The following is a 21,288-nucleotide window of genomic DNA, read 5'->3' as shown; positions in this document are numbered from 1 at the left end:
TTTTCTTCTTGATCTGCATCCCTCCTGCACCCTGCAGGCTGTTCTGCTGATCCTGCCTGGGGAAGGGAGGTGGCTGCCTTTCTCCTCTCCCCTCTCTGCCCTGTGATATGGAAAGGATGAGCTGGGAGAGACAGACAGGGACAGGAGCTCCATGTGATGTTCTAGGATTGGGGAAAACTGAGTCCTCCTGAACCCCCATTTCTCATGGCTGCTAGTGACTCTGGTGGGGGCCGGGGGTGGGGATCAGAGGTTAGTTTGGGGACAGTACCAGGAAACTGAGTTTTCTTTTTTTTGTTTTGTTTGTTTGTTTGTTTTTGGCCGGTCATGGCGCCTACCACTTGAGCCATAGCGCCATTTCTGGCTTTTTCTGCTTATGTGGTGCTGAGGAATCGAACCCAAGGCTTCATGCATGTAAGGCAAGCACTGTACCACTGAGCCACCTTCCCAGCCCATGAGTTTTCTTTTCTTTCTACTTTTTTTTGTTAGTGGTGGTGGGGCTTTGAACTCTGGACCTGGGCACTGTCCCTCAGCTCTTCAGCTCAAAGCTAGTGCTCTACCACTTGAGCCATAACCCCACTTCTGGTGGTTTATTGGAGATAAGAGTCTCACGGACTTTGAACCTCGATCCTCAGATCTCAGCCTCCTGAGTAGCTAAGATTACAAGAATGAGCCACCGGCGCCAAGCATGAGACTGAGTTTTCTTGAACCTAAAGTCAAGGGACATCTTTTTAAAGTGTCCACCCTCCAGACTGTCAGTATATCTGTATCAGCTCCCAGAGACCCCTCCAGACTCTGTCTGCCAGCCCCTGGCCTTCGCCTGATGGGGAGAGCAATGAGGGAACATAGGTGTTCTCTACCCTGTTTCTCAGTTGCCCCATGCCTCCCCAGCCCTGCCCTTTTGCCCCTAGCCAGGCAGGGATGTGGCTGCCCCAGAGGTGTGGATTGATGATTTTCACCACAACTTTTAGTTCTGACCCTCAGGACTCCCCCATCCCCCCCCCCATAAGTCTCTGCGGCCCTGGAGTGCGGTTCCTGCCAAGTTCTGGTTCTCACGGCTCCTCTGCCTTTGTGAAGCTCGCTTGCCCACCTCTGTGGAAAAGCTGAGCTGTTTCCCTGCTGGCGGCTGGCTCACCCAACCCAGTCCACCTGCTGTTGTCCATCACGTGCCCGGCTCCAGCTCCCAGGGAGAGGCCAGGGCAGAGCCATCTTCTGTGAAAACAGAGCTGTGTTTATGTGTCTGCCTTTCTTGCCCCTTTTCCAGGGTGGAGGGGTGAGGAGGAAGGGGGAGGGGACAGTCATGCCTGCTTTGAGATCCTCCAGGAACAGGGGTGAGGGGGTGGGGGGGTTGGGTCTTGGTTTCCAGGGGTGTGTGTGTGTGTGTATGTGTGTGTGTGTGTGCGAGCGCGTGCGCACGCGTGCCCTTCACTGAGAAGGAAGAGAGCCAGCTGGTCTTTTCTCCTTTTCTAGGACAGATTGAGTCTAGGGAGCTGAGCTTGTGCTTCAACTGAGTGTCTAAGGAGGACAGTGGCCTTCAGGGGACAAGTGTCCACCACTGAAACAGCCAAATGCCAAGCCAAATTCGGAAGAAGGCCTAGAGTCAGTAGGGGAAGGGAAGTGTCCGGCATGGGATGTCTGGGTGCCTCCATGCGTGGCCCAGCCCACAGTCAGCACTGAACTGCTCGGCCCGTGACATTGACTTTGGTGGCTCTCTGTGTCTGGCATCCTCGTAGACCACCAAGAACCAATGGTCAACCCCAAACATAGGCCTGTCTGACAAGACACAGCCACACTGGGCTCCCAGGAAGAGGGTGAGGCAGCTGCTCTTGGCTCTGGCCCTAGGTTACACTGTCATACCTTCAAGTTCCAGGATCTAAAAGATCCTTGTGAACACGGCACATGGAAGGTTCAGAGAAGAAAGGCTCACGGCTGTCTCTACTCTGATGTGGTGTGTTTTGGGGGAGCCGGTACCCTCTTTACAGTGAGCCTTTGGAGATCGGTTGTGGAGCAGGCAGTGTGGTTCAGGGAGAGCTCCCTGGAGGAAGAGGGATTGGATCAGGGAAAGTAAAGGAAGAGAGTGGAAGTGGATCACAGCCTGAGCCACAGGCAGTGACTTAGTGGCTTCTGATTTCCATGCGCCATGGACACAGTAACCAGCGGACCAAGATTTGAATTCTAGCTCTTCTAAGCTACAAGTCTTCTATCTGCACCTTCTTCCCATCTTCCCTGGGGGAGGGGGGGGTGGAGGAGGAGGAGGAGGGAACCCCAGCCGGGGGTTGCTGGGTTTCCCAGCAGGACAGGGGCTTAACAGTCCAGAGCTGCCTGGCTTGGTGGGAAAGAATGCAAATAGCGGATTTGTCCTTCTTTCTGATTAGCACGGGGGGCTCAGGACGAGACAGTCCCAACAGACAGAGGGAAAGAAAATGAGGGAGATTAGCAATTAATACTGAGAGCCTCTCAGGCCCATCCCTAGGGCCCCTGGTAAGATCCGGGATGGGTGGGAGACTGGATTTGGGAGGCCCAGGCAGGATTCCTGGTAGGAGAGGCAGGTATGACTTTGAGGGTCCCCAGAGACCATGCCCTTCCTGTCTCCAGGTGTTTAACCTGCTGTTCCTCCTGGGCCTGGGACCCCCCCCCCCCTTTACCATCTTCCTTCCCATTCTAGGCAACCCATGCAGACTTTGTTCATACATTGGCTGCCTCCTCCGTTACTTCCCTTTCCCCGGCTTCATGAGCTATCTATCTGTGCTGCCTCTGGGCGCCTGTCACATTTTATCACTCTATGCAAAGTCCTCCCCCCGGCCCCCACCCCCGACTTCTAGACCACTGCTGTTCTATAATACTAATAATGGTTAAATATTTTGATGGCTCACCACAGGTCAGATGTGTGCTGAGACCGCTACCCGGGTCATCTCAATTCATCTCTTGACGCACCCTTGGGGAAGGCGCTGGAATTATTTTTAGTGGTACAAAGACAGTTTCAGACATTTGTCTCAGGCATGTTGCTCACTGAGGAGCAGGGCCTAAACTTGAAGCCAGCCTGCCAGGGGTTTGTGGCGCGGGGGAGGGGGGGACAGGGGGGGAGCGCGGCGGTGGACGGCGAGAAACCCTTCCTACACAGGGAGTGTCATGATCAGGGTATGTTTCCTTCCCGTTTTCTGGGGAGACCTTTTCAGAACCCCAAAATGTGAGTCTGATTTCCACAAAGCCCAGCGCCCTCCAGAGGCAGAAGGGCAGAGAGCAGGATGCAGGGGCTGGCACTTCAATTTGGGGCTATCTCCAGCACTCAAGTCTTACCAGTCAGGCTCAGCTCTGCCTCTCTTTCTCCCTCTGTAAACCCAGACTGAGGAGGAAGCTCTGATGCTGTAGCAACCTACTGGTGGATGGCTCCAAGGTTCTGTGTGTGTGTGTGTGTGTGTGTGTGTGTGTGTGTGTGTGTGTGTGTGTGTGTGTGTGTGTGTGTGTGTGTGTGTGTGTGTGTGTGTGTGTGTGTGTGTGTGTCCACACCCAGACTGGGACTTGAACTCAAGACCTACGCCCTGTCTTTTAGGTTGTTTATGTTTTTTCCTCGAGGCTATCGAGTCTCTACTACATGAGCCACAGCTCCACTTCTGGCTTTTTTGGTGGTTAATTGGAGATAAGTCTCATGGGCTTTCCTTCCCCAGCCTAGCTTTGAACCTCGACCCTCAGATCTTAGTCTCCTGAATAGCTAGGATTAACAGGCGCGAGGCACCGGCTTCTGGCCCTGAGGTTTTGGTAGATAGGGACTAGATGCACACAAGTGAATCAGTACGGGGCCGGACCCGAGGCCTGGCATTTCGGAGCCTCCTTCCCCAGCACCTTTGCCTGGCAGCGTCTGTCTCGTTCCACCCCCTTTCTCACTGTGATCCTCCAGTCCCCACTCCCGGGCTCCTGCCCGGAGCCTCAGCCACAGGGCTCCCCTCTTACCCCTGTCCTCTTCCCAGCTGGGCACATTTCTCCAGCACCTTCACCAGAGGGAGCAGGGGTTCTGGCACCAAGGGAGGCCAAGGGAATTTGAGGAGTCGCCAGGTCTGGGCCTACATCCGCAGGACATAGTTAGAGATCCTCGGAAGGGAAGACCTGGGTGCCCCACCCCACCCCTCATTCCTATGTACCTGCCTTGCCCCCCCGCCCCCCCAAGAATGGAGCCTCTGTTGCACATTCTTGCCTCCCCCTGGCTGCTACCGGTGGTTGAGAACTTCCTCTTGGGCGGGTGGGAAATAACATCCCCAACTTATTTTTTGCGGGTCCCTTCTTCTCCCACCCCTTCCCTCCCTTGTCTGACTCTCCTGAAGGCCGTCTGTGTGCTCGGCCCCCCTCAGCCTCACCATTGGACACCCATCCTCCCTTGTCCCCCTTCTCACCTGCCACGCACCTGCAGGCAGGATCCTGGACCCTCTCTTTTCCCTCTTCCATCTCCACTCCCTTCTTTCAGACCCTCTTCTTCTGCCCCTTCTCTCTCCTCCTGCTCCCCCCATCCTCTTCTCCTAATCTCTTCACTCTGTTTTCATTTGGGGGCGTCCACCTAGAACACATCAGCCTCTCCCATGTCGCTCAGTCGTGAACCCCCTCCTCCCTCCCCCACATCATCACCCTCAGCTCCACTGGGTCTGGCTGTGCAGGGCGGAGGTGGGGAGGGGTCCCCCAGGCCAGGCAGGGTGGGGGTGGCAGGCAGGGGGACAGGGACAGGAGGCGGGGCACGCGTGGCCACCCCTCCCATTCCACCGCTGCCTCGCCACCACAGCCGCGCCTTTGATCCATGGCCCGAGGCCGCCTGACAGTGGAAAATGCGGGGAGACAAAACCACTCAGTCAAAGTGATTCTCAACAACTGTCTCCCCGAGATAAGGACTCGCTCGGGCTCAGCGGCCTGCTTAATTCCGGCCTACCCGGCCTGGGATCCGGGCACGGCAGCGAGCTGGCCGCTGGGCGGGCCTCAGCACAGGCCTCTGTGCAGGTCTGCCTGGGGGCGGGGGGGGGAGAGACACCCAGGACCCAAAGTGTGAGAGACCCCTTCATGCTACCAAGGGTCCCGGGCTGGGGCTGACAGCCCAGGGACAGCTACCCAAGGTCCTAGGGAGGAGAAACTTCCTCACCAGGCATGGAGGGGTGCCTTTCCTTCTTCTTTCATCAGGAATCCCCCCCACCAACGTGCTTTGCCCAGAACATTCTCACCCTCCCCTCTGCCCTTGTGCTATCCCTATTCACCCCTGGCTTCAGCTTCTGCCGGATCCCCAATCTAGGGGGGTGGGGGCGAGGGTGGCATAAGTCTTCCCAGACCCTGGTTCTTCCCCAGGGTAGCAGCATTGTTTCTGAACTCTTTCTGGATACTTCTCTCTCTACCCCCTCTAAAACAAAGTCCAGACTAGCTGCTGTCCCATGTCCCCAGTGCAAAGCCTCGTAAGCAGTAGTGGTCTACAAGTGTATTCCCAAACCAAGTGGACTTTGCTTGCCCACCCCCCACCCCATCTTCAAGAACCTTCTATTAGGAAAAGCCACTAAGCAGACAACCCTGAGCCAGAGGCCTCTAGAGAGGAAAGGATGCTCTGGCTAACCTAGGGAGGCTCTGTGGCCCTGGTCTCCTCCATCAAGGGAAATTCTTTACTCAGGGCTTGGCTAACCTGGCAGGGTAGACAGGGCTTAAAGGCCAGGCTTTGCCCTCTGACCCTCGTCCACCAGCAAGTTGGGTTCCAAATGAAGATCGGGAGACACCGGAGATTCTATTGCCAAGTGTGGCCAAGAGAGAGCTCCAGCCATGGCCCCCGGTCCTATATGCTTCTCTTGTGGGTTTGTGAAGCGTGGAAACAGCTTCGTAGGCAGGTGACTCCGCCCAGGATCTGTGAGAGCTGGGGGTGGCAGGACCAGTGGTAGAAGGGGTATCCCCAAGGTCCCTCTGAGAGCAGGGGTGAATCTAGATGACCATTGGAGGATGGATCCTTCCCAGGGCAGGTAGACTCGAACCACCCCAGTGGCTCCCATCAGAAAGTCAGCTCCGGGCTGCCTTCACACCTGTTTCCAGGGAAGGCCTGGCACTAGCAAGCTCACCCAGGTATGAAGCTGGAGGCCCTGTTGAAGGCCTGTCTAGCCTTCACATGCCCGGGGACCCCTGGAGCCCCGACCACATCGGCGAGATGACCTCCTTTTTTTGAGAGTGAACTACCCTCCCCCGAAATCTCAGCGCTGGTCACCACCCTAGAAATAGCTAGGCATCCTTCACTGCCTGGATAGATGACAGCCAGTGGGGTGAGGGTGGCTGTGACTCGAATCTTCTTCATCTCTGCCTCTGCGTGGGCGATGTCACCAAGTCCTGAGAAATCAGGCATTCCACGTTGAAGCAGCCTCGTGGTGAGCCAGCACTGAGTGAGGGGGAGGAGGCCTCAACTCCTCAAACCCTGAGGACATCCGAATGGAGCTGGCCCAGGTCCAATAAACGCGACCCTCACCAGACCAGGAGGGGGCCTCTGACCAGCAGCATAGAGGATTACCGTCCCACGAGAGCCCTGCAAGTATCTTATCACAAAGGAGACACGTCCAGGCTGAAATTGAGACGTGAGGCCCAGGGGCAGAACTTCCCCAGCCTCCCCTAAGGGCTCCCCATCCAGACCTCAGACAATCCGGTCCCTGGCCTGAGAGCTCCAGCCAACTACGTTCATCCGGTTGAGGCCTCTGGGGTACAGCCACTCTTGTCTTTAACCCCCACCCCCAAAAGTAGAGTTGGTAGTCCAGTGCTGTTTACAATGACAGCAGTGATACCCTGGTTGCTCAGAACCTGGCAGCTGACCCCTTTGCCCAGCCTGGTTGTGGTTCGATGCTCACAATCATCTTGCCCATTTTGCAGAGTCAGAGGTAAAGTTCAAGGTCATCAGTGTAGGACAAGGTCAGAATCCAGCACCTAGGTCCTGCCAGGGACTGGATGTTCCCTCTACTGTGGACTGCCATGTGGGAGGGACAAGATCAGACCCTCTGGGTCTGGTCTGCACACTAGCAAGATGACCAGGCACACCAGAGACCAGTGGCTCACACCTGTCATCCTAGCTACTCAGGAAGCTGAGATCTGAGCTTCGTGGTTCAAAGCCAGTCAGTGCAGAGAAGCCTGTGAGCCTCCTGTTTACAATTAACCAGCAAAAAGCTGGGAAGTGGAGATGTGTCTCAAGTTGTAGTGGCACCAAACCTATGCAAAAACAAAGCTCAGGGACAGAGCCCAGGCACTCCTGTCCTTTCTCCTCCCAGATCTCAGGTGCCCCCTGAGCTCTTTTCAGGGACTGAGAATGGACTCCCCTGCCCCGGGTAGCAGAGAAAATAGAAAGGAAGTGGCCTAGAAGGAGCCAGAGAGTCCCTAGATGCAAGCAGGAAAGGATAGGGGATGACAGGCTCCTGCAGCTTTCCTCCAGGTCCGCGCTAGCCACCAGCTGGACCAGCCGGTTGGCTCCTGGTATGACAGGCTCAACCTTGGCATAGTCAGCTCCGAGGCTGACTTCAGGAAGGAGGCACACAGGCGGAGGGGGGGGGGGAGTGCAGAGGCGGCCCAGAGATGCAAGGGAAGGGAAGGGAAAGAGGTGCAGACCCGAAGGACAGAGGAAATGGCAGCGCACGCGGGAACCCATGGGCACATGGACAGGGGTAAGGGCAGTGGGAGAATCAGAGAGGACAAGAAGGCAGGAAGACAGAAGCAAGGCTTGAAGTGAGTCCGAGTGGAACTGGAGGCAGGGACCTGCAGCTGGAGGCAGCCAGAGCAGAGGGCTCAGGTGCAGAGAGGGGCTGGAGGGCTCCTAGGGGAAGGACACTGTAGCCAGATAGCCCAGATTGGAATTCCAGTCCCACCAGCTCTCAGCCACGTGGGCTCGGTCTGTCTGTTCCTCCCCAGAAGCAGTAGGGGTGGATGGCCCCTTTGTCCCCCGGTGATACGGTAACCTCCCAAAGACGGCTTCTTTCCACGGTCCCTGAAAAGCCCCCTCCCACCCACTGTCCAGGTGTCTGTCTGTCTGTCTGTAGAAGGTGGCTTTTCCCATGCTTCCTGGGTCTGAACCCCAGATGCTCTGGTCTCCTGGCGTGGCAATAGTTGGTCCCTGAGCCCCCACTCCCCACACCAGTTTCCCCCACCGCCAGCTTGGGGTGAAAAGTCTTGCCCTGTGGCCAAGTGTTTCGCTTTAGTTCCAGATGCCACCCTGACAGGTGCTCTCTTGTGATTAATGTCCCCAACCGGAGCCCTGGGACTGGCTCCTCCTCCCCCTCCCCCTTCTTCCTCTTCCTCCTCTTCTTCCTCCTGTCCAGGCCTTCCAAAAGTCTCCTCCTGGCCCACTCTCTTTCTGAACCTGCCCTGGCCATCTCAGCTGGCCAAGCCGTGTGCTTCCTTCCAGCCTCTATCTTCCTGGCTAGGTGATGCATTGACAGTCAGCCAAGTGTCTGGAGCCCCATGGGGCAAAGCAGAGAGGCTGCTGGGACATCAGAGGCCCCAGACAGCCCCAAGAACAGAGCCCTGTGGGTCTGGGGTACAGAACACTTCTGGATGGGCCAGAGACTCAGAGAGAGGATGCTGACAATCGTCACATTTACACATGGGACTTTCAGGTCCTGTGAAGGAGGGAGGGGGGAGGGGGAGTGGATGGCTGGGAATAGAACAATGATTAAGAGCCTTGGCTGCTTGGGGCTGTGTGTGTGTGCTATCGGAGTTGGGGGACCATGGCTGGAGTCAGCACTGGCCGCACTGGAGAGTACTGTTTGAATGGGATCCGTGGTTTACCAGCTGTGTACTCTTGGCCGAGTGACGTGAGCTCCCTCTGTCTCCTCATCCGTCACAGGTGACGACAGTGGCTCCTGCCTCCCGGTTACCTCTGGGAGTCAATGAGTTCACACACCTAAGATACTTAGAACAGGCCCCAGCCACGATCGTATTAAAGGAATGTTTTAGCAAGGATGATGAATGGGAATGGCGGCATTGGGGGAGAGGAACCAGCTCCAGGTGGGGGGTGGGCAGGGTGGATTTCACGGGGTATAGGATGGAGGGAGGATGCTTTGCTGGTTCCTTCCCCACTTTGCCCAACCCTTTTCTCACACAACCAGTGGCATCGCCTTCCGGGGCCCCGAGGTGCCAGCCAAGGAGCTGAGCTGCCTCTATCTCCTCCCGCATCTCTGTGCGGCCTGGGGACAGCGCGGCTGAGCAGCAGCAGCAGCTTCTTGCTTCTTGTTTGTTTGCTACGTCAGCCCCACGGGGACCCTTTTTTTTTTTTTTTTTGCTAATTTTGTAGCTGCCTTTATCAAATGGGGATTCACAGGCGTTTTATCCTTGATAAGTGGATTAGTCGGTGAGCTAAACAAGAAGGTGCGGGATGAGGGGCCTCCGCTCCAGAGAAGATATTTGTTTCTGGAAGAATGGAGCCTGCGTTCTGTGCCCTGTGCGGGGAAGGAGGCGGGGGGGGGGGGGGGGACAGGGAAGGCTAGAAGTAAGCAGAGCGTGGAAGTAGCTGGAAGGATCTGGAAGGATCATCAGTGCTGCTGCTTCCAGGAGCTGGGGGCCAGAACCTGGGCAACTTGCTGCAGAACAATGGGAGAGCAGGAGGGAGTCTGGGTGCTGGGGCAGGGGGCGGGGAATCCCTTTCGGGGAAAGGGGGTGATAGAAACCTGTATTGAATCCAGGCACATGGCAAACCTGGGCTGGCTTTGAGTTGGCATCACTTACCTGGGCTGCCTTTATCTTCTCTTTTCCCTCTACCTCTCTTTTCCTTCCAGCCTTCTCTTCCATCCCATCTGCCCCTCTGAGCCCCTCCAAGGATCCGTACTGTGGTCTCTGAGGAGTGGCCACCTGGTGGGCAGGGAACTGTCCAGCTTCTCTTCCTGTCACCCCCAGTGTGTGTCCTCCAAGCCCCCAGCTGGGTTATCACAGGGAGTTGCATGTACAGTCTTTAAAATGTATGTGTTACTCTCCTTGCTAGGATGAAACCGTACATGTGGGTGACCATAATGCGATACCTGACTGTGGATGCTCTCCCCCCAGGAAGTGGTGCCATGTTGATCTTGAGGGTCAAGGGACCAAGGGAAGGTGACGGAGACATACAGAGTCCTAGAAACAGGAAATACAAGGAATACTTGCCGAGGGGCGGGGGAGTGTGTCCAAGCCAGCAGGTGACCACAAGGGTCATGCTAGGTAGAGATCAAGGCCAAGATGGGGATTCCAAAGCATCTCTCTGCAGAGTGCTAGAGACAGAACCAGATGCTTCAGGGAGAAAGAAGAGAAAGAGGCCCGAAGGATGCTGGGGTAGATGGCTGGTGGGATGGCTGGTGGAGAAAGTGAGGGTGGGAAGGGACACCCTGATGCTCTCTTTTTCATGCGAGTAACCGGGATCTTGAGGTTCCCAGCCCAGGAGCAGGAGGAGTCTGGCAGAGCAGGGTGGGCGAGGAGAGCAGGGGTTGTGAGAGGGAAAGAAACGGTTGGAGCAGCACGCCACCGGTCCTCAGCTGGCCCTTCGCCGCGCTGTCCTCCCCACGCTGCCTCCAGCTGAGTGTGATTTTGCTATTTATTTACATGTAATTATTGCTATGAGGTGCAGATATTAACGCTGTCAAGAGCAATTTGCTCTGACATTTTTCACTCGCTCCGTGCCCCCCGCCACTCTCGACGGCGCCCAGGGCTCTCCAGGCTCAGCGGCTGCACACTCAGTGGCCCTGGCCCTGGGAACCACCCAGCCGGTAAGGAGTGGTGCCGGTAAGCTCGCCCGATCTTCTGCAAACTCATTAAGCTTTGAAATTGAATTTGGTCTGGGAGAGGGTGGTTGCCCCCCTCCGCCGCCGCCCACTCCACTGGCCAGGCTGGCTCCGGGCCTCCATGGGCTCTGACTTCCAGAAGAGATAACCAGACAAGGCCTGAGCTGGCCAGGGCCAAGGCTGGCAGAGGGCAACAGAGGAGACAGCTGGTGGAGATGGAGAGGGCCACTGTCAGGGACGGGGGATGTAGAACGCCATGCGGGCACCACCCAAGATGGCAGCTCAGCTTCTCCTCCCTGGGTATCGCACGGGAAAACTCAACAGCCCTGAGATGGAGGGATGGTACGTACGTACATGGTAGTGGTGCCCAATTCATGAAGAGACTTTCACATGGAACCAGTCCAGTCGTACACCCAATGGCCTTTCAGAGCACTCCACCATGCATGGGCACCTGGGGAAAGGTGTGGGGTGGGTAGATGCTAGAAACAGTCAACTCTCTTGTCTCTCCGTTTATACCTTGTGAGCTCAGACCCCTGCCCTTTGACCATTTATCCTTATGATACTGGCACCTCACTGGATCTAAGATGATCCAGCCTGGCTCTTTTTTGGACCTTATAGGAAGATGTCTGCAGGAGCCTCTTCATAGGTCCACAGTTACCTGGCCATGGTGGGGTGGCCAATGGAGGAAATGTGTATCAGAAAGACACCGGGGAAAAAGTGGCTGGAGTCTGTCATTCCTATGATACACAATACCGACAAAAATAAGACCACTGGTTTTATTTGGATGGATGGAGGGATGGATTTAAGTGTCAGTCCCAGGGCTTGAACTCAGGGCCTATACCCAAGCTTTTTTCTTTTGCTCAAGGCTAGCGCTCTACCACCTGTGTCACAGCTCCACTTCCAGCTTTTTGCTTGTTCCTTGGAAATAAGAGTCTCACAGACTTTTCTACCCAAACTGGCTTCAAACTGTGATCCTCAGATCTCAGGCTCTTGAGTAGCTAGGATGACAGATGTGTGTTACCAACCCCCAGCTTGGGCCACTGAGGCTGGTTCATCCACTCAGTTCACAGCAGGGATTTGATCCTCTGAGTGGGGCGTCAGCCAGCCATCATGGCTGTGGGCCCCTAACTCGCTGTGATCAGTGCCAGCTTGCCTGCCCAGGTACTAAGGAGGTTTCCCTGTCACCGCTCAGCCCCTGCCACCATCAATCTGTATATTTGTCTCTGGCAATTAGGGAGGGGGGAACCTCCCTCCCCATGCTGGGGCAGGGTGGGGGAGGCCCAGTGTGTGGGCCTCCTGTCCTCTAGAATCAAGGAGGCCCCTTCTCTCCCCTACCTCCCCTCTTTTCCCTCTCCCCCTTCCCTCCCCTCCCCTCCCCTCAGCTCAGCCAATTAGGCCCCTGACACCTGGAGCTGCTGACAAACTGTTTCTGTCACTTGCTTTCTGTCTTTCATTAGGGCCTGGGAGGAGGGGGAGTGGGGAAAGGGAGGAGGAGGGAGATGGGATCTTTCATGCTTAGCAAGGCCAGATACATTAATTACAAAACGGCCATTTGCGCGTGAAAGTGTGCTAATTAAATTTATGCAATCATTATCTTTAAATAGTCCTATCTTTCTCAGCGATCAGGGGTGGCGGGGGCCTTCCTTCCCCAGCCCGCTACTGCTCCCAGCAGAGCTGGTCTAATCCCCGGGCCTGCCATTTATCACCCCATCAGAGATGGTCTCTGAAACTCTCACTGAGCCCCTTCCAGTCCCAGCCCCCGCCCCCTCAGGGGCCAGGAACCAGGGGACCCAACCAGGCTTGGATAGATTGGAGCTGCCGACATCTCCAGCTAGGGTTTCAGATAACTTTAGATGTGTCCAGATCTTTGGAGGGTGACATATTGTCAGCCAGACATGGTGTGTGTGTGTGTGTGTGTGTGTGTGTGTGTGTGTGTGTGTGTGTGTGTGTGTGTGACTTCATTCACAAGTAGGAAGTCACAGACACACAAACTCTGCCCCTAGAGTAGCAAAAAGCCTCAGTGGGGAGGAGGGGCTCCTGGAAATCCTGCAGGTTGGGGCACGGACTGAGCATACTAAAAGCTCTTGATTTATTTCGTTCAATCAATTTGATGCCAGGCTCTGGGCTACAGATAAAACACCAGTTCATCCATTCCTTCATGAGCTGGCTCACCGTGAACATCTGTTCTCCTACTCAGTGTCAGGCATGGGAGTAAGACAGCACTCCCCCGCCCCTCCCGCACACACAGCTCCTAGCAAAACCCAGGGATGTCTTGTCCTCAGGAGGCTGCGGGGGGGGGGGGGGCGGGGGGAGGATGTGTGTGTATGTGAACACATGCATGTGTGCAAGTTTCAGATGCATGGAATGGCACAAAGACAGCGGGCCAGCCAGGGCCCAGGCTGAGGGGTTGGGCTACAAGAGGGCTGAAGTTTTCCTGTGGGTAAGGTTGGTAACCAATGGGCCCACAGCATCTCTGGCCTGAGTCTTCCGGCATCTCTTCTCCATACCAGAAGGTTCTGACTCCAGTCTTACCTGGATCCCTTCTGCTGTAATTTTGCAAATGTCCTGTCCCCAACCCTCCTCCTTCCTGTCCCTCCCTCAGTGCATTCTGCACATGGGTAATAAGAGCCCCAGCTGGGCTGGTGACAGGACACAGCGCTGTCCCAGTGTCCCCATCAGCCCCAGCTGCTGAGGCCTTGCCTCCGCCTGTATGCTTAAGGTGGTCCCAGAGGAATACGCAGGACACGCACCTCCTTGCGCAAAGTCACATGCAAACTCAGAGGCCCACGGACATGCGTGTGTGGCACAGTGCACACATATGCACACGTATAATAGCCACGTACACTAGTACACAGTACCCACACACAGGCATGCACATGTGGCACTCACATGTGTGCACGCAGGCACGCACTCTGATGTGTACAGAGCAAGAGTGTTGAGCTGGAAGGCAGGAGTTCTGTTCCAAGCTGGGTGCCGGTGGCTTCCGCCTGTAGTTCTAGCTTCCCAGGAGGCTGAGATAGGAGGATCAACATTCCAAGCCATCCCAGGTAGGAAAGCTCATGAGACTCTCCGTAACCACCAAAAAGCCAGAAGCAAAGCTGTGGCTCAAGTGGTAGAGCACCAGCCTTGCTTGAGCAAAAAAGTGAAGGGACACAGTCCAGGCTCTGAGTTCAAGTCTCAGTCCCAGGAAGGATTAAAAAAAAGTTCTACAGTAGTCCAATCCTGCCACTCCTCTGCTGTGTGATTCCAGGTGAGGTCCTGAGCCTCCTCTGGAGGACAGAAGCAAAGGGTAAGGTGCTAGGTTCCTTCAAGAGGATGACGGCTGCCAGGCTGAGCGGAGCCTTCCTGGCAGGCTGGGGTGGCAGGGGAGGGGGGGCTAGCTACTTGGGGGGGGGGATGGAGTGGAGGAGGAGTTAGGGAGTGAAGGCCATAAGCAGAGATGGCTGGTGAAGGGTGGGGTGAGGATGGGGAGACCTGCAGGAAATCTTGTTTGGAAGCTTCCAGAGTCAGCACCCGAAGCCCATTACCGCTGTCCACAGGGGGCAGAGAAAGGGGTGGGGGGCAGATCCTCTTAGCGGAGAATTGAGGCGGAGGGGGGACGGCACTGGCTGGCTGGCTGCCTGCTTCGTGATTTCACTTCTGCTAATCCCAGTGTGGAGCCGGGCGCAGGCCGTGTGTGTGTGTGTGTGTGTGTGTGTGTGTGTGTGTGTGTGTGTGTGTGTGTGTGTGTGTGTGTGTGTGTGTGTGTGTGTGTGTGTGTGTGTGTGTACACACGTATGCATGCCTGCATTCAGGCTTATGTCTAGGTGAGCTGGTAAATGTGGAATAGCGCAAGCATTCTTTGTATGTGTGTGTTTGCTCTGTCTACACCACGCTGTGTGCGCCCCACGTCTTTGTGTGTATGACAGTGACTGTGTCGTTGTGTCGTGGAGTCTGTGTGGCGATGGCGGGGATGGGGTGCGATCTCTGGGTCTCATGCTTGCTGCCCACTGAACTCCACAGCAAGATTTCTTTCTTTCGTCTTCTTTTTTTTTTTTTTTTTTTTCTGGCTAATTGGAGATAAGAGTCTCCTGGACTTTCCTACCCTGGCGATCCTCACATTTCAGCCTCCTGGGGCATGAGCCATCAGTACCCAGCCTAAGGGAGCTTTTAACACCTCTCAACCCCCAGGCCTCCAGGGGATTCCAGCAGACAGAGAGGGAGGCCAAGGCTTGGGGAGGGGAGGACCGGCCCTGGCCCCTGCCCCCACTTACCCTGCCTGGACAGAGACAGACTCCAGGTCCCAGGCCCCTCAGCACCCAAAGGCCATCCGTGAGCCAGCCTGTCCTGGCCACCCTGGCCCAGAGACGGCTCTTGGCCCATGAGACTTTCCATGCATTTCCCACAAACATTGCAGTATGGCTCCTGGCAAGTGGTTTTCTGACCACGGGAGCAGGCTGTCCCCCACCCCCACCCCAGTGCTTCACCTCCCATCACCAGTGGAGGTGAAGGGGGTGAGGTAGGAGCAGGGCTGGAGGGGGGTGGGAGGCTTGAAGGAAATCACGCTCTGGGCCCACGCCATCAGGTCCCCAGCTAGATACCGGGAACAGGATGTATGTGTGTGTGTGTGTGTGTGTGTGTGTGTGTGTGTGTGTGCGTGTGCGTGCGTGTGCGTGCACATGCCGCGTGTGGAGCTGAATTTGATGAATTTAGCCAAAGGAGGTGTGCAGAGGTGCTGCTGGCTCATTGGGATCTGGAGGGAAAGCTGTTCGTTCATCAGGAGGAAAGCCATGGGCATCGGCTCTCATCCTGGAGTCCGTGAGTCCTGTAAGACGTGGGGTGTTACATGTACAGGCGCCAGAGGGGGGCCGCCCACCCCTGAACCCTGGCCACCTCCTCTCCATCACTGAACACATTCAGGACAGAGGAGGTGGGACTGTTCCAAGTGCCCGGCACCCGACCCCTTTCCGCTGTGCACCCCAACTTCCCTGGGGGGTGGGAGGAGAGAGGGTGGAGCCAGACTTCCCCCCAGGGGTGGGGGGGGAGATGAGAAAGGCATCAACCATCCAGGGGGAGTTCCCGGGCCTAGTGCTTGCTTCCGTCCCAGGCTACCACTGAGCCTTCTTCCCCCTCTCCGCTCCCATCTCAGCCAGCAGGAGGGAGACACGAGGCCAGTGAGCTCTGTTTTGAGCTGGCTCTAGGTGCCAATTGCTTTCATCCTCCCCTGGCCCTCTTGGGTGGCAACAGTCAGCACCATTCCCATTATACAGACAGGAAGACTGGGCCCAGAAGGTTAAAGACAATGCCCAGGGCCAGTCACTCAGGGACAGGGCACCCAAGCTAAAGCAGATATTCCGGCCCCCCCCCCCCAGCCTGCAGAAATAACACCCCGGCTCCCCCCCCCCACAGCACCCGCCAGCCAAAAGCCCTGAGTGAGCCTCAAAGACCCCCCCCCCCCGGCAGGACAGAGAAGGGACCCATGCACATCCAGTTCCCAGAGCCCTTGTCCCGATGCCAGGGCCTGAGCCCCTTCCAGCCTTACCAGTCTTCAGGCCCTGTGCCCTCCCTCTCTCCTGCCGCAACCCCACCCACTACGCGGGCTCTGCCAGGGAGCCGGCACCGTGGCCCTTCTAATTGTATCCAAGCTCGCAAGCCGCTGTTAAGTTATCACAGAGGGTGCAGGCCTCCCAGCCCAGCCTCCTCGGTCCCGGGCCCTCAGGGCCAGCTCAAGAACGGAGGGAATTAATTACATTTTTTCCCCATCCCCTTCTTTTAAAGTAAAGGAGTGCATGGAGGCGTACGCGGTCCTGGGGGAGGAGAGGGCAGAGGCTGGAAGGGGAGGGAGCCTCTCTGCCACCCCCCCCCAAAAGCAGCAGGCCTCTCCCCAGGGGCGGAAGGGGGGCCAGGCTGGCTCCTTATTGATTTAGTCTGGTCTAGGCTGCGACTCATTTGGAGCAAGGGGGTGAGGGGTTGGGTGGGGGGGAGGGAGAGGAAGGTAAGACTGTCAGTCAGCCTGATGGACAGCCCTTGAGATTTGCCTTCAGATAAAACCTTACAGATGTGGAGGTCGGTATTGATTTTGAGTTAGTAATGGTAACGTACCAAGAAGTAATACATTAGTAAAACCAAGGTCACCGGGAAAACGTAAGCCCCGCCCCGCCCCCACCCCCCATCCCGGGAGAGGCCTAGAGCATTCTTGAGGGAGTGGATCACCACAGCCCGGGCCCAAGACTTCCTCAAGTTCAATAGTTTGCAGACCCCAGCCCTCCCCCAGGCCCCTTACTGTGGGCAAAAATGCTTCCTGTGTCAGCAGGCACCAGGGGCCTTCCAGAGTTCTTAGGGACAGCCTGAGGCCAGGAGGGGATTGTGGGTACTTGGTGGGGGGGGGGCGGGGATTGAGGCCAACCTCTGTGCAGCTCTCCGTGTGTGTGTGTGGGGGGGGGGGAGATAGAGTTCCTTTAGGTGCCAGAGACTAGGTACAGACCCCAGGGAGGTCTAGCTGACCTGTATGATCTCAAGCCAGCCTTCCCACTGCCCCATGCCTCAGTCTCCCCCGCCTCCACGCAGAACAGGGTACTTAGACTTCCGCTGGCTTGAGGAGCCCCCCTGGCTGGGGGCCTTGGCTCCACCGTGGGCCCCTCCCACCCCACTGCAGTTGGGTCTTGTTCCACTTGAGGAGACTCTGCTATGCCTGGAGACAAGGGTGGGATGAAGTGGAAGCCCTTTGATCCACGGGCCTCCTCGGGGGACGTGGAGGGGCTGAGCGGATGCCACAGCAGCCTTCGTTCACACCTACCCCAGATGTTCCAGGCCAAATCCTATTGAGCAAATCCCATTAGAGGAAAAGCTCTCCGGGTGCCCAAGGACCACGATGAGGACGTTTCTGAGCTGTCTGTTTCTAAGCAGGGTCCAGGGCCTTCAGAGCCACCCACTGGGTCCCACATAGGCCCCTTCTGAAGAATCGCCCCAGGGGGGCCTCAAGGTTCCCAGGGCTTCCCTTCACCACACTGACCTTCTTGCTGGATGTCTTCCCACCCCAGGGCCTTTGCACTTGTGGCTTCCCCTGCTCCAAAAGCTTTTCTGCTTGTGGACCCATGGCTGGTTCTTTTTGGACTTGTTGACTCTCTCTTTCTCTCTCTCTCTCTCTCTGGCCTAACTCCCTCCTCATGCCAGCCCCATCTATTTTTCCCTCTATGGCACTTACCAGTCCCAGAAATCACATTCTTTATCTGTTGGTTTGTATGTAGCTAGTTATTTGTCTTCATTTCTACTAAATAGAAAGCTCCAGGAAGGCAGGGGATTGCTGTCTGGCTGTGTCTGGCAGTAGTAAGTGCACAATAAATACCATGAGGCAAACATCCACGACAGAAGGGCTTAGGTGTGCCAGCCTTCTCCTTGAGAGCCGACAGCAGGCAAACCAGGGGTGGGAGGCAGATCAACCCAGCCCACGACTGCTTGCTCGCGGGCCTGCCACAAGGTCTGGGGGAGCCATGGCCCTTTGTGGGCTTCAGTCTCTTCTGAGAAATGGGCCCCATGGCTCTGCCTCCTCTGTGCATCTCTGTAAGGCTGCTGTTTCCTGGCTTCACCTGGGCTCTGAGCAAAACCACGGCACAAAGCTCCTCGTGGCCTTTCGGCCGTCTCTTAAACTGGGAATGGCCATTCCCATTTCACAGAGGGGAAGAGACCTCGCTCTCTCACGTCTCTGCCTGTCCTGCCCTCCGACCTTGGTGCTCAGGACAGGGACAGAGCAGGAGGGTAAAGTGAAGGTGAACAGGGTCTGGCTGGGCCCTTCCTTAAAGCCTGCATCCTGCCGTCTCTCAAGAGGCAGCTGGGAGTCAATTGACAAGGTCTCTGCCCTTTCTGTTCCTGTACTCCCTTCATAGACTTCCAAGGCCTGAGCTGTCCTCACACAGACTCAGCTCTGTGTCTTGATGGTCTTTGCTTCTGTGTGTGTGTGCGGGGGGATGGAGGGGTCCTGAGGCTTGAACTCAGAGCCTGAGCTCTGTCCCCTACCTTTTATGCTCAAAGCCAGCACTCTACCACTTTGAGCCACAGCACTACCTCCGGTTTTCTGGTGTGGTTAATTGGGGATAAGAGTCCCACAGACTTTTCTGTCCAGGCTGGCTTTGAACCGTGATCCTCAAATCTCAGCCTCCTGAGTAGTTAGGATGACAGGTGTGAGCAGCCAGCGCCCAGCCGGTCTTTGCTTCTTGCCTACCTGACTAGACACTACCTTCCTCTTCTCCTTACCCAGGGCAGGGCCCAGGAATGCTTCCTCTCCTTTTCAAAGTCTCAGAGCCCAAGGCCTGAGGCAGGAAATGGTTGTTGAATGAACAAGCAAACACCCTGCTGTCCCAGCAGTAGGTGTCTGCACTGTGTCTCAGGAGTTCCTGCACAGTGAACCATGCCAAGGCGGGGAAGGGAGGTGGTCACAGAGGCTGAGGGCTGGCAGAGTCACAGAACAGCAACCGGGAAAGGACTTAGAGGACTGGCTGTGTGTTTTGCTGGAGTAGGAGCAGGAGCTAGAGACCCAGAGAAGTTGAAAATGAAGCAAACGCAGCACAGGGAAAGGGACTGAATCCAGAATGGATGGAGTCCTGCTTTCAGATGTGTGTTGGAAGATGGGGAATCTTCATCTAATAGGAGAGGCACAGCTCCCTAACTGAGATCTCCCTGACTGATGGGAGAGATGCCATTATCTGTGTAGTTTATACATGTACACATTCATCATCCATCTATCCATTTGTACATTTATCCATTCATCCATCCATTCACCTATCCATTCATTCATTCATCCATCCACTCTCCTTCTATCCATCCATCTACCTATCCATCTACCAACCCATCCATCCATTCATCCACCCATCCAGAAGATGAACTGCTGCTTATTTAGTTAGGTTTTGTTGTTATTTTGGTTTTTGTGTCTTTCCTGGGGCTTGGACTTAGGACCTGCGTCTGATCCCTTGTTGTTGTTGGGGTTTTTTTGTGTTTTTTGGGGCTAATTCTTTATTGTGATTAAGTGATTTCACAAATTTCACAGTATTGTGGGATAGTGAATGCTTAAAGTCGCAAACATACTCTGACTCTCCTGGGGCAAATTGTCTATCTTGGTCTATACCATTTATGAGTCCTATGAGCTTTGACAGTACAGTTATTTCTTCCACATTGGGTGATGTGTACGTTTCTTTCCTTTTGCATAGCATCAGCTGTTCCCTCTTTCCCACTAGTTCCCTTCCTCCCATCGCTGCCATTGAGTTGCTTAGTTTGTTTTGGTCAATGTCCAGTGCAGCTGATGGGTCCCACTATTGTATGTTTTTCCCTGAATCCTTCTAGTTCTGTGTCCTCCTCCTGGTCTCCTGCGTGTGTGCACACCTTGTTTATTTGCTCAAGGTTGTTGTTCTACTACTTGAGCCACACCTCCATCAATAGCTTTTTGGTGCTTAAGTAGAGGTAAGAGCCTCATGGACTTTCCTGCTTGGGCTGGCTTCGAACCAGCATGATCAGATCTGTGTCTTGAGTAGGTAGGATTACAGATGTGAGCCACCAGCACCCAGCTTCGGTTAGTTTCTTATTCATGCATGCAGTAGTTCATTCACTAGCAAGACTCAGACTGACCCCTTGGGCCAGGACCTATGGGCAGGGAGGTGAATAAAGACCTGCCCTGACCCCTGGAGCTCTCCATGGAGAGAGGCCCGTAGGTTAGGACTCCAGGAGAAACGCTGAAGCCCAGAGGCTGCTGTGACTTTAGACTCAGCAGGCGTGGTCTCGGTGTCCAGGAGTCCCTGGGGCCCGTCCTCAGCGCCCAGTACTGACCCCATCTCTCCCACAGGTGATGAGCATCCTGAGCAACCCCAGTGCAGTGCCACCGCAGCCGCAGGCCGACTTCTCCATCTCCCCTCTGCACGGGGGACTGGACTCGGCCTCTTCCATCTCCGCCAGCTGCAGCCAGCGGGCTGACTCCATCAAGCCGGGCGACAGCCTGCCCACCTCCCAGTCCTACTGCCCACCCACCTACAGCACCACGGGCTACAGTGTGGACCCCGTGGCTGGCTACCAGTACGGCCAGTACGGACAGAGTGAGTGTCCTGCCTCCCTCCCCGCCCCCGCCCCCGGTGGGGAGCCACGGGTGGGGGTGGGGTGGGGAAGTGGGGGTGCCCTTCCCCCACACGGAGAACATCGCTACTATAAGATGATACTGTGCTGGGTAGCAAACCCAAGCCCGGCATCCAGGCTCCTGAGGGGATCTAAATCCAAACCAGTCATAACCCGTAGCCACATTTGACACGTTGAGAAGAAAGTGGTAGGATTATTTCGACCAACATATCGATGGATCAGAAAAATGATCCTTTCAGCAAGTAATCCATGTGAGATTCTGAGAGCAAGCCGGTGGCCCTCCCCAAGCTACCTTCCACCCCCAGCATGCATCTCCCCCCAGGGCCGGAACACACGAAGTTTTCATCAGCAACGCCCCGTCTGTATTTACATTTCATCGCTCACAGCTGAGGTCGTGATTTACACACCCAAGTTGCTCCAAATAGACTTCGAAGTTTTCCAACCATGAAACAACTAAATCGAAGATCCGTTTTTACATTTA

The 21,288-nt window shown here is 55.8% G+C and overlaps 1 protein-coding gene across 1 annotated transcript in view; it reads left to right on the top strand.

The window, feature by feature from the left end:
* The window catches only part of Pax7 (paired box 7), a 91,551-nt gene that overhangs the window by 64,115 nt on the left and 6,148 nt on the right, over positions 1-21,288 (top strand). Inside the window, exon 8 of the mRNA XM_070037012.1 lies at positions 20,524-20,770. Within this exon, the coding sequence (XP_069893113.1) occupies positions 20,524-20,770 (247 nt within the window). The remainder of the gene's footprint in view (positions 1-20,523; positions 20,771-21,288) is intronic.

This window comes from Dipodomys merriami, unplaced genomic scaffold (genome assembly GCF_024711535.1).
Source record: "Dipodomys merriami isolate MVZ:Mamm:240054 unplaced genomic scaffold, mDipMer1.0.p SCAF_28, whole genome shotgun sequence".
Classification (NCBI taxonomy): Eukaryota; Metazoa; Chordata; class Mammalia; order Rodentia; family Heteromyidae; genus Dipodomys; species Dipodomys merriami.
The sequence above is the reverse complement of the archived record's forward strand: the minus strand, read 5'-3'. Positions and strand labels throughout refer to the sequence as shown.